Source organism: Equus asinus, chromosome 3, assembly GCF_041296235.1.
Source record: "Equus asinus isolate D_3611 breed Donkey chromosome 3, EquAss-T2T_v2, whole genome shotgun sequence".
NCBI lineage: Eukaryota > Metazoa > Chordata > Mammalia > Perissodactyla > Equidae > Equus > Equus asinus.
In genome coordinates this window covers 142,261,986-142,279,893 of record NC_091792.1, presented here as the reverse complement: position 1 = coordinate 142,279,893, position 17,908 = coordinate 142,261,986, and the positions used below count along the sequence as shown (strand labels likewise).

General features: G+C 46.6%; 1 protein-coding gene across 2 annotated transcripts in view; it reads right to left on the bottom strand.

Moving 5' to 3' along the window:
• Nucleotides 1-848: 848 nt before the first annotated feature.
• Nucleotides 849-17,908, bottom strand: part of LGI2 (leucine rich repeat LGI family member 2) — a 28,691-nt gene continuing 11,631 nt past the window's right edge. Inside the window, exons 6-9 of one of the 2 annotated variants that reach the window (XR_011502296.1) lie at nucleotides 17,585-17,754; nucleotides 11,088-11,252; nucleotides 2,252-3,343; nucleotides 849-1,505 (exon numbers count right to left, since the gene is read on the bottom strand). Coding sequence is in view for 1 of the 2 variants with exons in the window: in XM_014855884.3 (XP_014711370.3) it covers nucleotides 2,526-3,343; nucleotides 11,088-11,252; nucleotides 17,585-17,754 (1,153 nt within the window). In the remaining variant the exon portion in view is untranslated. Of the gene's footprint in view, nucleotides 1,506-2,153; nucleotides 3,344-11,087; nucleotides 11,253-17,584; nucleotides 17,755-17,908 lie in introns of those variants that run through there. The other variant, XM_014855884.3, reaches the window with a different exon arrangement.

The following is a 17,908-nucleotide window of genomic DNA, read 5'->3' as shown; positions in this document are numbered from 1 at the left end:
CTTCCACCACCTCACGCCAAGAACATCCATGCTCCCTTAGTACATTGTTCTCCAGAGCAAATGTCTCCTCCCTCACCTTGTGGACTCTAGATCGCAGACTCCCAACTGGTAAAAAATTTTAAAAAGAAAATCTGGCTGCAGCTGAGTGGACTACCCACCCTCTCACTCCCAAGGCCTTTAGATCTTTCTTCCACCCTCCACTGTCTCATGTGGACTCAGCAAGTCCCCCATCCCCAGCCCAGCACCTGTGCTTCCTGGTTTTCCAGATTCTGGGCGATGGCTACCAGCGTAGTGAGCGCAAATGGCTGGCTCCCAACTTCACCCGCAGAGGTGACGCTGGGGTGGGTGCGCTGCTCCGTAGAGGCAGCACCGTGAAAAGATGCTCCAGTCACCTTCTCTGTAAGTGGCGGGAATGGGGAACGTCACTTCCACCTGCACAAGTGCTGGGACTGTCTAAATGTCTCTGGCACTGTTTGCCACGTGCCTGTTTCTCCACCCAGGCCTCTCTGAGGGGCTCCACGCGCCAGAAAGAATAGCGTGCCCGTCTCGACAGCCGGAGGGATAGCAGAGCTGTCCCACTTTCAGCCTCCGACGTGGGGATCTGGGCATTCGTAGTCAATTCAAATAAACCAGGAAGGCAAAAGAACGCAGAAGAAAGAGTGACTTGTGCTTAAAAAATGAAGACAAGCCCCTTTTCTTCTGTTTACTTAGTGCTTAGTAGGAAAATTTCAAGCAGTAATGCTACTTTGGGTGGGTGAGCTAGTTCATTAAAGTCCCTGGTGTCCCAGGCTGGAAGCCCTCAGCCTGCTGTCCCCAGAATGTGCCCAAGTGCTGTTGTGACATTGATGCATTGTTCTCTAAGTGCTATTTATTGCCTCGATCTGCATTGCTTAAAGTCTGGAAACAACAAGCGCATTCATATTTGTGGCAAAACATCTACCTAGTCATGACTTGGCAAACAATCATTAAAAAATAACAATACAGTACAATGATTGTGCTATTTTCGTGGCTAGAAGAGAAGTTGTTGGGTTACGCCTTGAGAGCCACCCCTTAAAAGCATTCACTGAATATTCTCTGAAGAGAATCAGCTAATCAGGCAGAACATCCACCTGGAACCTTCCACAAAACCAGACCCCACAAGCTTCCCAGGTGACCACCCCAGAGAGGCCCATTTTGAAAGAAACACCTGGTCCCGAGTGCAGACCCAGCCTGCGGGATTCAGCATGTCTGGCTCCAAAGCTGGTCCCAACTGATCAGCCTGAGACCCCCCCCACCCCCACCCCAGGCTGGACAGGATGAGCAGCACGTGGCCCCATGTGAGTGTGGGGGCCCCGGGGGTGCCTTAGCTGAGTGGCGGGAGAGCGAGGAGCGTTGCTGTCAGGAGTATCCCAGGTCCTGCCATTGGGGGCTGCAGCACCATCAGACAGGCTGCGTGGCCAGCGGCAACATCAGCAAATCAACAAAGCAGGACTGTCACAGGAGAAGGGAGGTGGGCATTCAAGTATCTGAAATATTAAGTTGCCCAGAGGGCAAAGATATGCATCAATCAAGCAGCCATCCCAAGGTTTCAAAGTACACGGACTCTTGTGTAAAGTCCTCTTTGATGCCACAACATCCTACTTCAAAAATTCTACCAGATGCTCGTCAGATGGAAATACCTGTTCTATTGCTTTAAAGGACAGAATAAAAAGCACCATTCAGTCTTTGGCCTATCTGCTGGTTACCCACAAACTCAAAGGATGGGTCAGAGAAGCAGCTGAGGCACGGAGAGCATCAAAGAACCGTTACTGCTCTGGGCACCATGGGGTCAGCTCTGAACCACAAGGAAGAGGGGAAAATCTCTTTGTGTCACTCCGGGGCCTACAGGCCGTCATGGGCCTAGACATGTGTCAGCAGAATATTGTCTTTATAGCAAAGGGAGGGAGCAATGTCAAACATTATTTTGTTAACACACCCACGACGAGCATCCATATGAGCCAATGAAATAGCCAACGTTCTGCTATTAAGGGGGATTCAGGAAACTGGGATGGCTCAAAATAGCATTGCTGAGTGTTATCAGATTTTTAAACTAATCATCAGCAAATCTTTTCAGCTGACTTTGGCTTTAAGCGTTCTTCCCAAAAGGATTGCTAAAATGGAATGAGCAGGGCCCATGGTTTGTTCGGTCTTTTTTTTTTTTTATTTCATTATAAGAGCTGTCCCAGCTTATCCGATTTTCTCCTTCCTCATTAAAAACAAAAAAGCACATTACCTTCCTGGATGGCAAGAGTTAACGCTGTACTCTTTTCTCAGTAATTACAGGCTTTAAGATGTCTTTTTAAATGGGAGAATGGACGTGTCATGCAGTTAGCCAAGAAACGCAATCCCTGATTAAAATGTGAGTTCTAAAAGTTTGGAAACTTCTAACTATTTCTTCAGTGCATTTTTAATTTCAGAGCTCTGAACTTGGCTTAAAAAAATTTTTTTTTCTTGGTCCTCTCTTGCGAGAGCTAGTGCTACATGTCTTAAATTCACCAATCACACCTTCACAAACTTAAGTCGACAACTATATGTTCAAAAATCTTTGTTTTCCCTTTGAAACTGGACGCGAAAAAGAAATCTCTCCTGTCAGTGGAGACAGCTGTGAAGGAACGAGGCGCCTGCACGTAAATTTCCTTAAACTTTTTGAAGAGTTGCTTCTCTTTATCCCACTGGTATATCTGGGAGAACGTATAGTCGCTCCCGAGGGCCAGGTAGTGATTCTCTTTAAAAGAAAAGGGCTGCAGGGTCATGGCCCCTCGGGATGGGAGAGCCTGGACCTCCACAAACTGCTTACTATTCCACCTCATGACCCTGGAGTCCCCGATGAAGCGGGTGAGCGAGAGGTAGAGCGCGTTCTGCATTCTAAAGCTCTTCACGGCCAGCACGTCCTCCATGTTGGGGATGTCACTGTGGGGGACAAACTTCTTAGAGCTTTTATTCCACTGGAGGATGATGGGCACCTGGGAGCGGCTGGACAGGATCAGATGTGATTTCCCGTCTATATCGACAAACTCTGCGTCCGTGTCCCTGAACCACTCGTGCAGAGACTGGTACGAGTAGAATCCTTTGCTGTTCCATTTATAGACAGTCGACAGACCAGCTTTAGAGCTGTCTGCGATGACAAAGAACGTCTCGTCCTCGATCTGGAACAGCTCGATGTCGTTGGGCTTGGAAATGCGAGAGACTTCTATGTCTTGGAATTTGACAAACTTGGTCCAGCTCTCGTCATATTTGTAAATGTGAGAGCCGCCAAAGAGCTGAGCCACCACCACAAAGACCTGGTCATCGATGAGGATGGCCTTACAGCCCACGATGGACTGGCCTGTGCTCCAAAAGAAAGGGAAGAGAGGATTAGGGCAGCCACAGCTAAAAATGCTCCTTCACAGTGAAATTGGGACCCTTGCGAAAGAACTGCTAGTGAGAAATGTAAAATAGGGAAGCTGCTCTATAAAACAGTAGGGCAGTTCCTTGAAAAAGTAAACATAGAATTACGATATGGTCCAGCAACTTCACATATGCATCCTTACCCCAAAGAGTGGAAAGCAGGGTCTCGAACAGACATTTGCACACCCATGTTCATAGCAGCACTATTCACAACAGCCAAAAGGTGGAAGCAACACAAGTGTCCATGGATGGATGAATGGATGAACAAACGTGGTATATACATACAGTGGAATATGGCTTAGCCTTAAAAAAGAAGGAAATTCTGACACACGCCATGACATGGATGAATGTTGAGGACACAATGTTAAGTGAAATAAGCCAGTCACAAACAACCCAAATATATATGATTCCATTTATATGAGGTACCCAGAGGAGTCAGACTCATAGAGACAGAAGGTAGAGAGTGGCTGGGCCTCGGATGAGGGGAGAATGGTGAGTTGTTGTTTAACGGGTACAGAGTTTCAGTTTTCAAGATGAAAAAGTTCTGGAGTTTGGTTGCACAATAATGTGCATGTACTTATCACTCCTGAGCAGTACACTTAAAAATGGTTAAGATCGTAAATTTTGTTAGGTATATTTTCCCACAATTAAAAATTAAAAAATAGATTTTTTTAAAAATGTGCCTCCATAGAGGTATGGTAAGTGCCTGTCACCCGGGCCCCTGCTGTCTTTAGAGGCAGGCATATAATTCAGGAAATTCACTGACACGCCAAACTAATTGTCTTCATGTTACTCAAAAAAGTATCTCCTGACACCACAGGGCAGAATGAGGCAATGAAACAGGCTTCTTCTCTTGGGGGGTTAGTGAGGGTAAAACGGTCAGTTGGGTCTCAGAAGCAGGAGAAACAAATGAGGGCTTGTGAAGACATCTGACCTCTTCTGATTTCCAGAGCCAAAGGCAGGCAGGAGAGTGCTAAACCCTGTGACTCTAGACCTCGTGGCCCAGGGTCCCAAATGCAGCCCCGCACCTTATAAGCCTCCTGAGCCTATGCCAGTTACCTCTCTATGCTCAGGCCCCTCATCTACAAAATGGGACTGAGGATGCTACCAGAGCTGACCTTACAGGGCTAGTAAAGACTAAACGAGAAATTTCCTGGTCAGTGGTTTTAGTACAGAGCACCCCACACAGGGAGTGGTCAATACTTCGTAGCTATTGTTACTGGATACTTGAAGCAGTTGTCTTGACAATCAAAAGGCCTAGACACTTTAGCCATTGGCCATAGCAGGCAGTGTATAAACGTCTGTAGAAGGAGCAGCGGTCTGAAGGATCCCGCTCAGGCAGCACAAAATCAGAACTTTGCAGGAACAGGGGAACATTTTCAGTGGTGTCTGGGCCACCTCCTCCCATTGTCTCCTACTCTACACCAAGACCCCCAGGCCTTCCCTAATGCCCCCATTCCAGCCAGCAAGCAGCAGGACCACCCATGTCTCAATGAGTATTGACCCTCCATCTAGGTCATTCGATTAAAAGCTATTTCTTTCCCCTGATTTTCTAGGCAATTGGGACCAAAGTGACTTTGGTCTGTAAATTACAAGGGTAATTACCCCATTTCTGACCTTAGTATTAACCTTGGGGGTGGGCGGGTTTTAGAGTGGTATTTACTTGTGTCTTTCACTGCTCCGGTCTTTTGGCAAGAACCTGGTCTCTTTCCTTTGTTTAAAACTAATTACTGTATTATATTGTTATTTTTTCTGAGTATAAAGGTTTTCAATGTTCACCAAAGAACATTTTGACAATAATAATAGTACCACACAGTGTGTGCCATGACCAGGCACTGTCCTAAGCACTTTACATATATTTATTCATTTAATCCTTACAATCTTATGAGGCCAGTACTATTAATATTATCATCATGATCCTCATTTTATAGAGTATAACTGAGGCACAGAGAAGTTAAGTAACTTATACAAGGCCACACAGCTAGTAGGTACTGGAGCCTGGGATCCAAATCCAGGTAGTCTGGCTCCAGTCCACCCTCCAGCAATGCACCAAAAAGCACAAAGAAAAGAAGAAAATCAAAATCACCTATACTGCAAATGCTGTAGTAACACTTAATATCTTGATATGTTTCTTTAATTGTCAACCTAGGCACATACTCAAACGTGCTTTTTAATAAGCCCAAGTCTATTTACAGCACATACATGGGCTTTTGGTATGCATGGGTTTTTTATAGTCTCCTTTTTTCACTTGACCACTATGTTGTGAGCATTTTCCCTTGTTATTGCATTTTCTATAACTTGATTTTTTTAATGCTATGCAGTTTTCCATTGCATGGGTACACTATATTTTATTTAACTAATCCCATATTGTTGGACATTGCAGCCATTTCTAGTTCTTCACTATTATAAGCAACATACTTCTTTGTAGAGAAATCTCTTTTGAAAACCATCTGGCAGTGTTCTTAAATGCAGGAATTGCTGAGGCAAACTTTCTGCACCTTTCAAGTTTTCTGGGTTTAAATGACTAGACTGTTCTTTGAAAGCTGCACTGACTCCCACCTGCCAACACCAGGTGAGAGTGCCTGCTCCTCGTCCCCTTCCTGAGCCACCTGGCTAGGGGGTCCCTCCTGCCCAGGAGTGCTCTACGCTCTGCCAGTCTCAGCCAAGCGGCCGCGAGAGACAGAAAGAATGCCTTTCTTGGAGATGCTCCAAAGCACCTCTGTCCAAGTAGACACTTGTGGCCCAAAGAGCTGTCAGTAGCAGCAGAGATCATCGTGTGTGTGTGTGTGTGTGTGTGTGTATGTTAATGGGGGAAGAGAGATGAGAGGTTGGAACACCCTCAGCATGCAGAAATCAAAAGGCAAACAAACCAAAAGCAGGAGAGCTGAGATGAGAGAGAAAGGAGATGGGAGAGAATGCCCATGGGTTCCGTCGTCCCCTAAAGACGGATGGACAGCTGGAGCCGGCCCTTGTGCCTCATGCTCCCAAGGACCACAAAGGAGGATGCAGGTGCCCCTCCCATTCCTTGGAGCCCCAGGCTTGCCAGGCCTGGATTGCGATGGGACAAGATGACAAATGAGGCAGGCACCGCCCCGTGAGGGGAGACCGGGTGCATGTTTTCCTTGGTCTCGTTCAAATCAAGCGGCCCGGGCTGCGCCCTTGCTGACCCATTGGTCATCTGCCCAGCACACGTGTGCTGCAGGGCTTCCCGCCACGCCGAACTCCAGCTTGCCACGCTCCTGCCTCTACCTAGCGGCCCACCTGCTTCTATGACCACCCTCTCCCCTGCCTCCCTCAGCCCGTGCTCTGCCGTCCTGCATTCCTGTGCTTATCAAAGTCCTGGAGAGGGTTTAATTGAAGGCAGAGAGCTAGGGTCTGAGGGGAAGGAGGACGGCTCCTACTTTTTTCCCTATAAAATGGAGACAATAAATATACATGCTATGAAGTTGTTTAATGATATGAGGTTTATGTGAGAAAAGGCTTATAAATCACTGAGTACATAAATGGTAGTTGCCCTCCTTTAAATGAAAACTTACGTGACAGTGCACACCATTTGTGTTTAATGGGAATTCACATAAGGGACAGAGAAGACAGATACTTCACTCCAAACAGGTCATCAAGGAATGCTTCCTGTAGGAGGCTGCATTTGAGCCTGGAGACCCAGGTGAAGGGAGAAATATAAGAAAGTGAGGAGGTTGAACTGTAAGATGTGATCGGAAATCAGTCAGCGACAGGAAACGGGCAATATGTACTTGGCAGGGCATGTTGGGACCCTGATGTATGGATTGCATGTGTTTTCATGAATTAAGAGAAAAAGATCTGAAGCCAGTGGCTTTCCTAGTGGTGGTAGCAAGGAAGGGTGATCAAATATTTTTTTTCTTTTTTTTTGAGGAAGATCAGTCCTGAGCTAACATCTGCCGCCAATCCTCCTCTTTTTGCTGAGGAAGACTGGCCCTGAGCTAATATCTGTGCCCATCTTCCTCTACTTTATATGTGGGACGCCTGCCACAGCATGGCTTGACAAGCGGTGCATAGGTTCGTACCTGGAATCCGACCCAGCAAACCTGAACCCCGGGCCGCCGAAGCAGAACGTGTAAACTTAACCGCTGTGCCGCCAGGCCAGCCCATCAAATATCTATTTTTATCCCCACTGATACCACAACGTCTGTGGAGGATTCACCATCTGCCGGGCACTGTGCTCAGGATTATGCGTATTACCCCCACGGGTCCAATACCGTGATGATCTCACCTTACAGGTAAAATGGAAATTCATGAAATTCCCATTTTACGGATGAAAGGGGCTCAAGGAAATTAAGTAGCTTGGCCAAGATCACCAGTTAGAAAGAGCTGGAGCCAGTTTTACCAAAAACCAGTCGAAGTTGGAGCTCACAAGCTTAACTACCCCATCAGGTAACTCATATGTTGGGCTTGGCTGTGAAGAGGACCCAGGTGGGCTTCACGTCAGGGCTGCCCACCTCTCAAAAGATTCAGACTTCAAGACTGAGGGGCTGAGGAGCCCTGGAAACTAGCCAGGTCCACCTGGCTCTGGCGCCAGCCCACACACTTGGATCTCCCTGACCACTTCCTACCCAGCAGCTCTGGTCCAGGCCATCAGTACCTGCCTGGATTGTCCCAACAGCCTCTCAACTCATCACTCTGCTTCCACTTTTGTCCCCTCCACCCCCCACAAACTACTCTCAACCCAGCAGCTGGCCACCACCTGGCACTCCGTACCAGGTGCCTGTGTGTTCTGCTCAGCCCTGACCTCTGCGTGAAACCCTCCACGACTTTGCAGAGCTCTCAGACTAGAAGCCCAAGTCCTTCACAGGACCTGCAAGGCCCCAGGGTCAGCCCTTCTTTCCTCTCTGACTGTCTCCTGCACCTGCCCCTGATCGTTTCGTTCAAGCCACACTGGCCACCTGGGTGCTCCTCCAACAGGAAAGACACCCTCCTGCCTCTGGACATTTGCACTTGCTGTTCCCTCTTTCTGGAATGCTCTTTGCTCTGCTCTCCATGTGGATCAACTCCTCACATCCCACAAGTCTTATTTAAATAATACCTTTATAATAAGGCCTTTACCGAACATTCTATCTAAAATTTCAATCCCCCCACGCCCAGCTTTTCAACTCTTCCTTCTCCACATTCTTTTCCCTTTTTAGCATGCCTGCTATCTAATGTGTTCTATGTGTTACAGTTATTTGTCTTGTTTATTGTCTCTCTCTCATTATAATGTAAACTCCCTGAGGATGGAAGTCTTTATCTGCCTTGTTCACTGCTATGGCCCTAGCACCTAGACTGTGCCTGGCTCAGAGGAAAGCGCTCAGGAAATCTTTGTGATGAACCTGAGGAGGCCACCAGCTGCAGTATGTCAGAAGGGCAGGTCGGGGGCAGTGCTGTCCCTTCCTAGCAAGGTCAACCTGGAGGAGGGCAGGGGTGGGACACAACAGTGACAGACCCTGGGTCTGCCTCAGAAGTGACAGTGGAGTGACGGGACACACCTGGGCCTCCATCGCTTCATTTGTAAAGGTGTAAGAAGGCAGCTGGCCTGAAGACCCACTTGCTCTGTGCCTGGCACTTACTGGATCCTCTCAACATCTACGTGAGGAATACCTACTGCTCATCTTACAGATGAGGAAACAGCCTCAGAGCCACAGCTACTTCCCACCCAGCACATGGCAGAGTCAGGATAATAATCCACATTTATCAGTTTTCAAAGCCCGAGCTCTTCACAGTCTATATGCCACCTTTCTCTTGAAGAGAGGGCCTTTGTCCTCTGCGGACCAGCAGGCAACTCACAATAATACCTTAATTGTGAGTTTCCAATGAGACAAACCAGCACATGGCATCTTCCAGGCCAGCAACCAGCGCTGGCAACAAGCACTGGTGTTGAAACTTGCCATACAAAAGCAAAGCTTCACTCTGCTCCCACCACCTCCTGTGGGGAGGGGACGGGGGAGGCCGAGGGGCCAGCTCATCATCCCTCACCTATCTTCCGAGTCAGGAAGAAGAGGGAAGCAAAAACCACGCGGGTAGCGAGTCCCCCTCCCATCTCTCTTTTTCCTTTAACAGGGACTGGGTTTAGGGTCCGAAGGCCTGGGCTTCCCTCTGTCGGTTCACCTGCAGGGCTCTGTGCTGAATCTGCGCTCTGAGCTCAGGAATGTGAGCTCAGCACTAGGAGGCCAGATGGCCCGACAGCAACGCGGCTCATCTACAACAGCATCTTTGGAGCATCCGGATGTGCATCACAGGGACCTCTCAGTGCTTGAGATGAGGCTCATTAGCAGCTCTGCTCCCTAGGGGGAAGCAACGCCCTCCCTACCTCCTCGCACCTGCTGCGAAGCCACTGTGTGCCTGAGAGAGTCCTCGGAGCCTCCGGGTCTGGAAATTCCACCTAGACGTGCTCCTGGCTGCAATAGCAAAGCTCTGCTCAACCCTGAATCGGGAACCGCTAAAGGAAATCCTCTCACGGGGTGACAATTAGGCTGTTGGGATGCTGTTTATAAAGTTAGTATTATTATCAGATTGCACTTTGATAAATGAGAAGTCTTGGAAAGATTATTTTGACTTTATTCACTTATTTAAAAAGCAAGTAGACAGCCCATTTTTAGTAGCGCTAAGACACTGGGATCCCCTGACGGCATTGAAAGAAGCATTAACTGTCTTATCCTAAAGTCCTGAATTTAGGGACCCATCTCGTCTTCTTTTGTATGTATTTATTAAAGAAAAGCAGGGATCGCCAGGACCTGGCAAGGGGGCAGTAGGAACAAGCCACAGAACGTGTGCACGTGTGTGTGCATGTATGCATGTGTCTGTGCACGTGGGTGCACATGGGTGTGTGTGCATGTGTCTGTGCACGTGGGTGCACATGGGTGTGTGTGCATGTGTGCATGTGTCTGTGCACGTGGGTGCACATGGGTGTGTGTGCATGTGTGCATGTGTCTGTGCACGTGGGTGCACATGGGTGTGTGTGCATGTGTGCATGTGTCTGTGCACGTGGGTGCACATGGGTGTGTGTGCATGTGTGCATGTGTCTGTGCACGTGGGTGCACATGGGTGTGTGTGCATGTGTGCATGTGTCTGTGCACGTGGGTGCACATGGGTGTGTGTGCATGTGTCTGTGCACGTGGGTGCACATGGGTGTGTGTGCATGTGTGCATGTGTCTGTGCACGTGGGTGCACATGGGTGTGTGTGCATGTGTCTGTGCACGTGGGTGCACATGGGTGTGTGTGCATGTGTGTCCATGCATATGCACGTGTGTGTGTGTACATGCACACGTGTTAGCATATTAGTTAATAATCAGCTTAACAAAAGTCGAAGGACTCATTTAGCTGCTAAAAAGCGGGTGCAGTCTCAGGCTGCTGTAACTGCTCAGGATCAAGGGGTTCCCCAAGTGACTTCTCACCACTATGGGAAAATGCCTCCCACCACATGCAACCCATCCCCCCTCTCTTTTCAAAAGGATCACCCACAATAAATGGAATCACCACCTGAGGTTTCTCACCAATAACTGACCATGTGGAGAAAAAAATTGGAGATGAAGGTGGGCTGGAATGTGTTCCCTGAACCCAGCCAGCTCAGAGAGCCAAGCTTTCCCTCGGTAGGACAGAGAACGTTTCTTCTCTCACAGGCTTTAGGCCGTCCTGAAATTAGGTCAATACATCCTATCAAAGCCACAACACACCTGTAATATTGTCATAGCTCCGGAAATTCATTTCGATGTGGTCCCACTCCAACACCATGCAGTTCTCCATGCTGGGCTGAGCGATGGCCACGAACACATCATTCTTGGAGTTGAACGTATCCACCGAAACCGACTGGTAGGGCAAAGTCTGATGGACAACAAAATCTGGGAATGGGTGTTTAAAAACAAAAGTCTCCATGAGATCTCTTACGGGAATTACCGACCCCTATTACCCTTCGATCGTTCTATCATTTATTCCACAGAGGACCGGGGAAGAGGAAGGACAGTAGAGAAGCAACACAATCACAGTGTGCTTTACTCTGGAAGATTCTAGAAGGATTCTGGCTTGCACAGAACTTTCAGACTGAATGCACAGCTTCTAATAGAGGTTTTTTTGTTTTTTTTTTTTTAAGATAAATAGCTCACAAATTTGGCTAAAGGATCTCAAGTTTTTAAACAAATTTGGTAAGACCTGGCTTTCTAAAACACAAGACAGAAAAGATGCCACAGAGCAACATTCCTTGACACTATCATGAAAATCAGTCTGTGAGGAAAGGCTGCAGGAGTCCCAGCAGGTTGGGAAATCCTGGATTTTGTATTTCTAACCCTCTCAGAACAGCCCCCAGAGTCACGAAACCTGTTCCATTCTGTTTGCTGTGGGGCTGCTCTAGGTTACCTGACAACGGGATCCTTTATCGCCTGTCATACCCCCCAGCTTGCATTATCCCGGTGGAGACACACTGCCACCGCAGGTTCAAAACTAAAAGTGAACTCCCCAAACAGCACACTGCACATTTGGAAACCTGACCAAACCCCGTGATATGGTGTCAGAGGTTTATAAAGCCACAGGGCGGGGAAGCTAACCTAAGTGCGTTTCCTGGTACTGGCCCCCGTGCAGCGGTCAGTGACAGCTGTGCCTGGGATCCGGACATGCTCTGCAGCTCCACAAGCCGTTACAGGAGATCGATTGGACTTTCAAGCAACACAGAACCCGTCCTATCTGAGCACGTGTTCTCCTCTTACATTTAGTGGAAAGTCAATACTCCTCGTCCATATCACTCCCCTGAGCTATGGCTGGCTCACTGCAATAAATCTTGGCAGGGAATGTATGGTTTTACCAAGGAAAGGTGAGCATGCCCTCAGAAGCCAGGATCGTTGGTGTGTGGGGTAGCCAGAAAACCAATGAGGAAAGAATTTAAAAAACAAAACACTAGCAAAGTTGAAGGTAAGCTATTTCTTTGGCCAGAGGTGCTTCAACGTGCTCTGCTTCTCAGCAGGCTGCCCGCGCCCAGGGAAAATGATGGCAGACAGCTGGCTGAGGAAAGTCATTCTTATGAGAAAATTCTGGCTTTGCCCATCTCTTCCCCATGCGATCTTTATCCATGCCCCCTCAAGTCCCATCTCTACAAAGTCAGTCCAATCCGCAGGACTCTTCCTAACTCGCTGGACTCATAATTAGGCGCTCTTGTTTACATCTTATTATTCATAATGATTGAGTCTCCACCATGGCAACATCACAGATAGATTTGGAGAGATCTTAGAGGCTTGAGTTATTTTACAGAGCCAGAAACTGAAGCCCAGAAACTGAGAGGGTGCATGCCTGGCTGTGGCCACACAGCCAGCACGGGGTGTCTCCTGAAACAACGGCCTCCTGAGGTCGGACCTGGGTCCTACACTCCTCCGAGTTTCCAATGGCACAAGCCCTTGGCAGCCACTCAAGAAATAACTCTGACTCGGAAGGCTCATAAAAGATGTCAAATGTGAAAGGCAATAAAGAGGCGGGCCACTTAGTAGTGAATGAAGAGGGACACCGCAAAAGGGACACAGGCAGGAAAGGTGGTGAGAGCAGCTGAGTGAGCGTTGAGATGGGAAGAGTGGAACAGTGATGGGAAGAGCAGGTGACGCTTAGCGGGCAGAAGGGGGGCGGGGCTAAGGGAGAGACGGCAGGATGAGGCACAGGAAAGAGCACTGTGCCTGGAGTCAGATCACCTGAAACCACTGCCTGTCCTTGAGACCCTGGACTGTCCACTTTCCCCTACAAGGCCTCAGTTTACTGTTCCACAATATGGGGGCAGTGACACCTACCTCCCAAGCTTGACAGCAAGGACACACTGGTTGATGTTGGTGGAAAAGCTCATCTCGGGGCTCAGCATATATAAGTGCTTGATAAACACAGAATTGAGGTCCAAGAAAGGACAGTCCGTCTCCTCTGTCCTAGCCACCACTGGGCCATCTCTTGGGGGAGTGTCCATTTTAATGGCATCTAAGATAAGATGCCAGAGCTGTGACTCCACCATCTTGCTGAGTGACCTTGGTGAAGGTACTTAACCTCTCTCTGCCTGAGTTTCCCCATCGTATATTATGACTCATACTCATTGAGAACGGTCCCTAGTGCCAAGTGAGTGCTCAATGCATGTCACCTTTTGGAGGTGTTCCTCTCCTCATTGAGTGTACAAGAGGTGCTTAATAAATGCTTGCTGGCTTGATGAGTGTGGAAGGCTGGCTCTGTCCCATGGCCCACTCTGAACACTGTGAGGCGAGAGGACAGGGGCTGAGTGCATGATGTTCACAAGGTGCAGGGAGAAGAGCGAGAAGTGAAGAGGAGGCTGCCTTTGTACCCCGAGAGCAAGGGGAGCCTGGGGGAGGGGCGGCCACAGTGGACAAGGCAGCCCCCCAGCAGGGAGTGGAGCACTGGGAAGAGCTGGCACTTTAGGTAAGACCTAAAGACCACTGGGCTTCAGGTTCCCGCCTGCATTTGCAGCTCTGTGACCTTGGCCTTGAGCCTCAGGCCCTTGTCAGTGGAATGAGGGTATCGTCTACTTCATAAGGTCATTGGAGAGACTAAACAAGACTAAACAGATAAGTGTTAGCACAGAGCCTCATCATGGGAACCCTCAGGATTTTTGTTTGGGTAGCTAGACAGTTATCTAGTTATAGTTACAATGATAGTATCAGTTTGCCTGCATGAAGACTTAGAGAAGAGTCACAATGGCTCCTAGCCCCAGCCCTCAACCAACCCCCCAAATACCAGCGTTGCTCCATCAGAGACCAAAACAGGAAAATCTCAACCTCGGTTCATTCCTGTTGGTACTGGCAGAACCAGCATTCAAGCCAGAAAGCGGCTGCTGACCACCCAAGTCTTTGAGGTTTCTGTGCTCTCACGGAGATAAACGGAACAAGACGGAAATGGCAGCTGTCATCGTCTGCTTCCTGTTCTTGACACAGAAAAGGACTCAGAGAACACAGCTGTGTTCTTTTTATTACAACCCAGACGGCTCTAAGCTCCTCCAACATCTCCAGTTGCATTCGTCTAAGATAAGTCTGCAGAAGGTTCCAGACATGCCTGCGATGCCTGTAACTCATCGGTTCCTTGTTCTCATCTGTCTCCTGACTGCGCTCTGAATTCTCAGAAACATGAGCATTTGCTTAAAAACGCAGGTCGTTCAAAGTGCAGCCCAAAAAGTTTCCGTTTTTTATTAAAGCATCCCGGGATGAAAAAGAGCTATCAGAATAGAGAGGATTTTCCAAATTCAGGCTTTACTGGTCCTATTATCATTTATTTTCCCAAAACATTGGTTTCATACTATTTTCTAAATACTGACCATCTGGCACAACGCAGACTGTTAAATCATTCAAATTATAAATCTAATTCTTAATAGGAAACCTCTTCTCCTCTCCTCAAAAAAAAAGAGGAGGAAGAGAAGAAAAAGGGGAAGAAAAGGGTGAAAGAATATGATTGCTGCGTTTGTGTGTACGGGGGGGGGCGGACTCGAGGAATCCCAATACCTTCTCCCATCCCCATCTTCATTTATCATTCACAAACGGCAAAAGCACATTCGTTGTGGAAAGAGCTCAAAGAATACACATATTGATATGAGATCAATTTACTAGTGTTTAAGTATTAATGGCATTCTCTGCAAAAAGCACTGCCACTTCCATTCACATTGGATTAAGTTCATGATGTCAGTGGGACTCTTACAATTAAGCCTTGCTCCCACTGGAATCAACAGATTTTTACATAGCTATTTATAGCACATGCAGAAAATAAATTATACATGATGCTGATCCTATTGGGAGAGACACTGCACATTAATGCATTATTTCTCTTTGCATTTTCATCAGCCCTGAAATAGGGAAGCTAACAGGACAATTAGGATGCAAAATTCACTCCCTCTAAGGAATTTAGTGAATTATCCACCTAACATAGGGAATCATGAGTAGGTAAGAGGAATTTTTAGGTGGTTAAAATAGATTTGAAGCGGAGGGTTATGGAAGGACTGTGATTAATCTAGAGAGCTGAAGCTGTCCAGTGGTGGCTTTGTGGTGTTAATTACACCCCTGTGCCAGGAACAGAAGGGTAACTTATCTTCCTCTCCCCCGGAAGAACAGTATCTTCCTCTCCTTCCTCGACCTGAAGAATTTACTCTTTTCCTGAAAATCTGAGCTAAGAGGAAAAGGATGCACTCAGAAAACACGCTTCTTCCCAATTCTCTAGTGAGGATGCGGTAACAGTACCATGACTCTTGGATTTGGCTTTCCATCTCCCATCCATCCTCATGTTTCCTCCCCAGCCTTTAACAGAGCACCAGAGGATGAGGCTTGATCTGAGCAGAAGATAGAAAGCCAAAAAACTCACAATTTATCGACCTAGTTCTTACAAGGCATACGGGGACGGGTCACAACTTGGTTATGCCATTTTTTCATGATGGAACAAAGTGAGCAAGAGCTAATTTGCTCATGAATCTTAAATGAAACAACAGCAAAGACAGTCATCATCTCCCTGTACCAGGGAGGACTGCTGACTTTCTAAATTTTAGTAGGAAGCTTGTTAGCAAAGACAAATATATCTAAGACAGAGAATTCCCTACAATGTGTCAGCAGGCTCACGCCGCCACATGGATTCTGGGTTTAGAACAGATTTGGGGAACTGGCTAACTGGGTTCCAAGCCCTCTTCATTCCTATAACAATTCTCAGAACCTGGATCATTTTCATAACCATCCCCAGAGCTCTAAGGTCAGAAATCATGTTTTCTCATATAAATTATTCCCAGTTCCCCAAGCCTCTCTCTAGCCCATGTCATTCCTCTCAGACATTGGCCAAGTTTGCACACATCATGGCCAGGTGTGAACAGAACAGTGGAAAAGCTGGTAACTTCACCTAGGAGCTAGAGAATTCTCCAGAAAAACTGGAAAAGAGGCAGAGAGGAAACCCAGCAAGCGTTGGTTTAGCATTTAATATCAAATGGCCTTGAATGCCACCTTTTGGTGCAAATGCCACTGACTACGACCTCTGATTTACTGCAGTGTTCTACCATACAATAAATAAGCTCCTAGTGGCCTCGGCCAGCTGGAGGGCACCTGACAATTACACAGCTGAACAAGCCTCTGTTCGATGATGAAAGACAAGGGCATTTCCCTAAGATTTCAGGTTTTCTATCAGAAAGGAACAGAACTCGTGAGGTCCCTTTATTTACAAAAATATCTAGAAGTAATTTTTACTCTGTGAGTTTTTGCTTGTTTATTTGTTTGGAGGGAGGCAGGAGGACTGGCCTAACTATGAAATTTTGTTCTTGGGGTTTTTTTTGTCTTTTGAGTTTCCGTAACTATTTTCTCAGTTCTCATTTCTGTGGCTCCTGTTGACTTGCCTTGAGGCTTTGTAGATATCAACTCACAACTTAAATGTTTATTTTTATAAGTCTGGTAAGCAGGCTGCATACTGCGGACTGATCTGCTCTCCTTTCAAATCTGCCTTTAGAAGCTGTAGCAATTCCGTCTAAGCCTTTCCCACGGAGACACTCCCCTGCCCTCCACAAGATGTGACAGTTGAGCTGTCAGTATTTTACTTTTATCTTATAACCTGAAAAATGTATAAACTGAAACCTTGAGGCAGGCCCTGGAAAACAAAATCAAACTTTCCTTACATTTTTTTCTTCAATGTGAGTTTTTCCTTTGATAACTAGTTGTTAAGTTATATTTCTACTTTGCCATTGGTTATAATTTACCGAGTTACCTCTTCTTACATGGAACTACAAAAGCAATTTATAGATTTTAAACTCTGGTATTTATTAGTTAAATTTTCAATAAACTTCATATTACTCAACCAAGAGAACAGTGATGATAGAATGCAAAGAGAACAGTAATTTAGGCCTCTTAGCACTGGCTTTCCGTGAAACCTGGACTGATTTGAAAATCTTTTTATGCTGAACTCACTGGTTTATACTTTGACCTTTAAAAAACATCTTTAGAGATTTTTGAATTTTGTAAAGAATCAAAAAGAATAAAAATAAAGCCAGTGCAGTTAACAAAAATCCTTCCAAACCGTTGAGATATTCTCTTTACCACATCAATTCATTTCTTTTAGGATGCTTAAATTTTCTCAAAAATAATTTTGATAGAAAACTTTTACACCCACTTTTCCCCACTCCCTGTTGATGATCTAAAGGAAAAACAAAGGGATTAGTCTAAATATCAGGCTTCAATGATAGAGTTCTGAATACCTGTAGTTGTGCATTCATAGTCAAAGCTGGTCACATCATTTAGCTTCTTTTCCTGATATTCTGGTGGACCAATACAGAGCACATCAGAAACGGTGGAATTTGTCATCTTCAACCACAGATACAACCACTTGGCTTTGCAGTCACATTCAAATTTATTGCCCCTTAAATCTCTAAAAAACAAAACAAAACACAAACACACACACAGAGAAATAGACATATCTGAAATGTTTGGGCAGGAACATGAAACTCCAGAATTATTAACATCCTGATATATTTAATCCCCCCCCCAATGGAATTTAAAAAAATTTTTGTATTTAATGCATC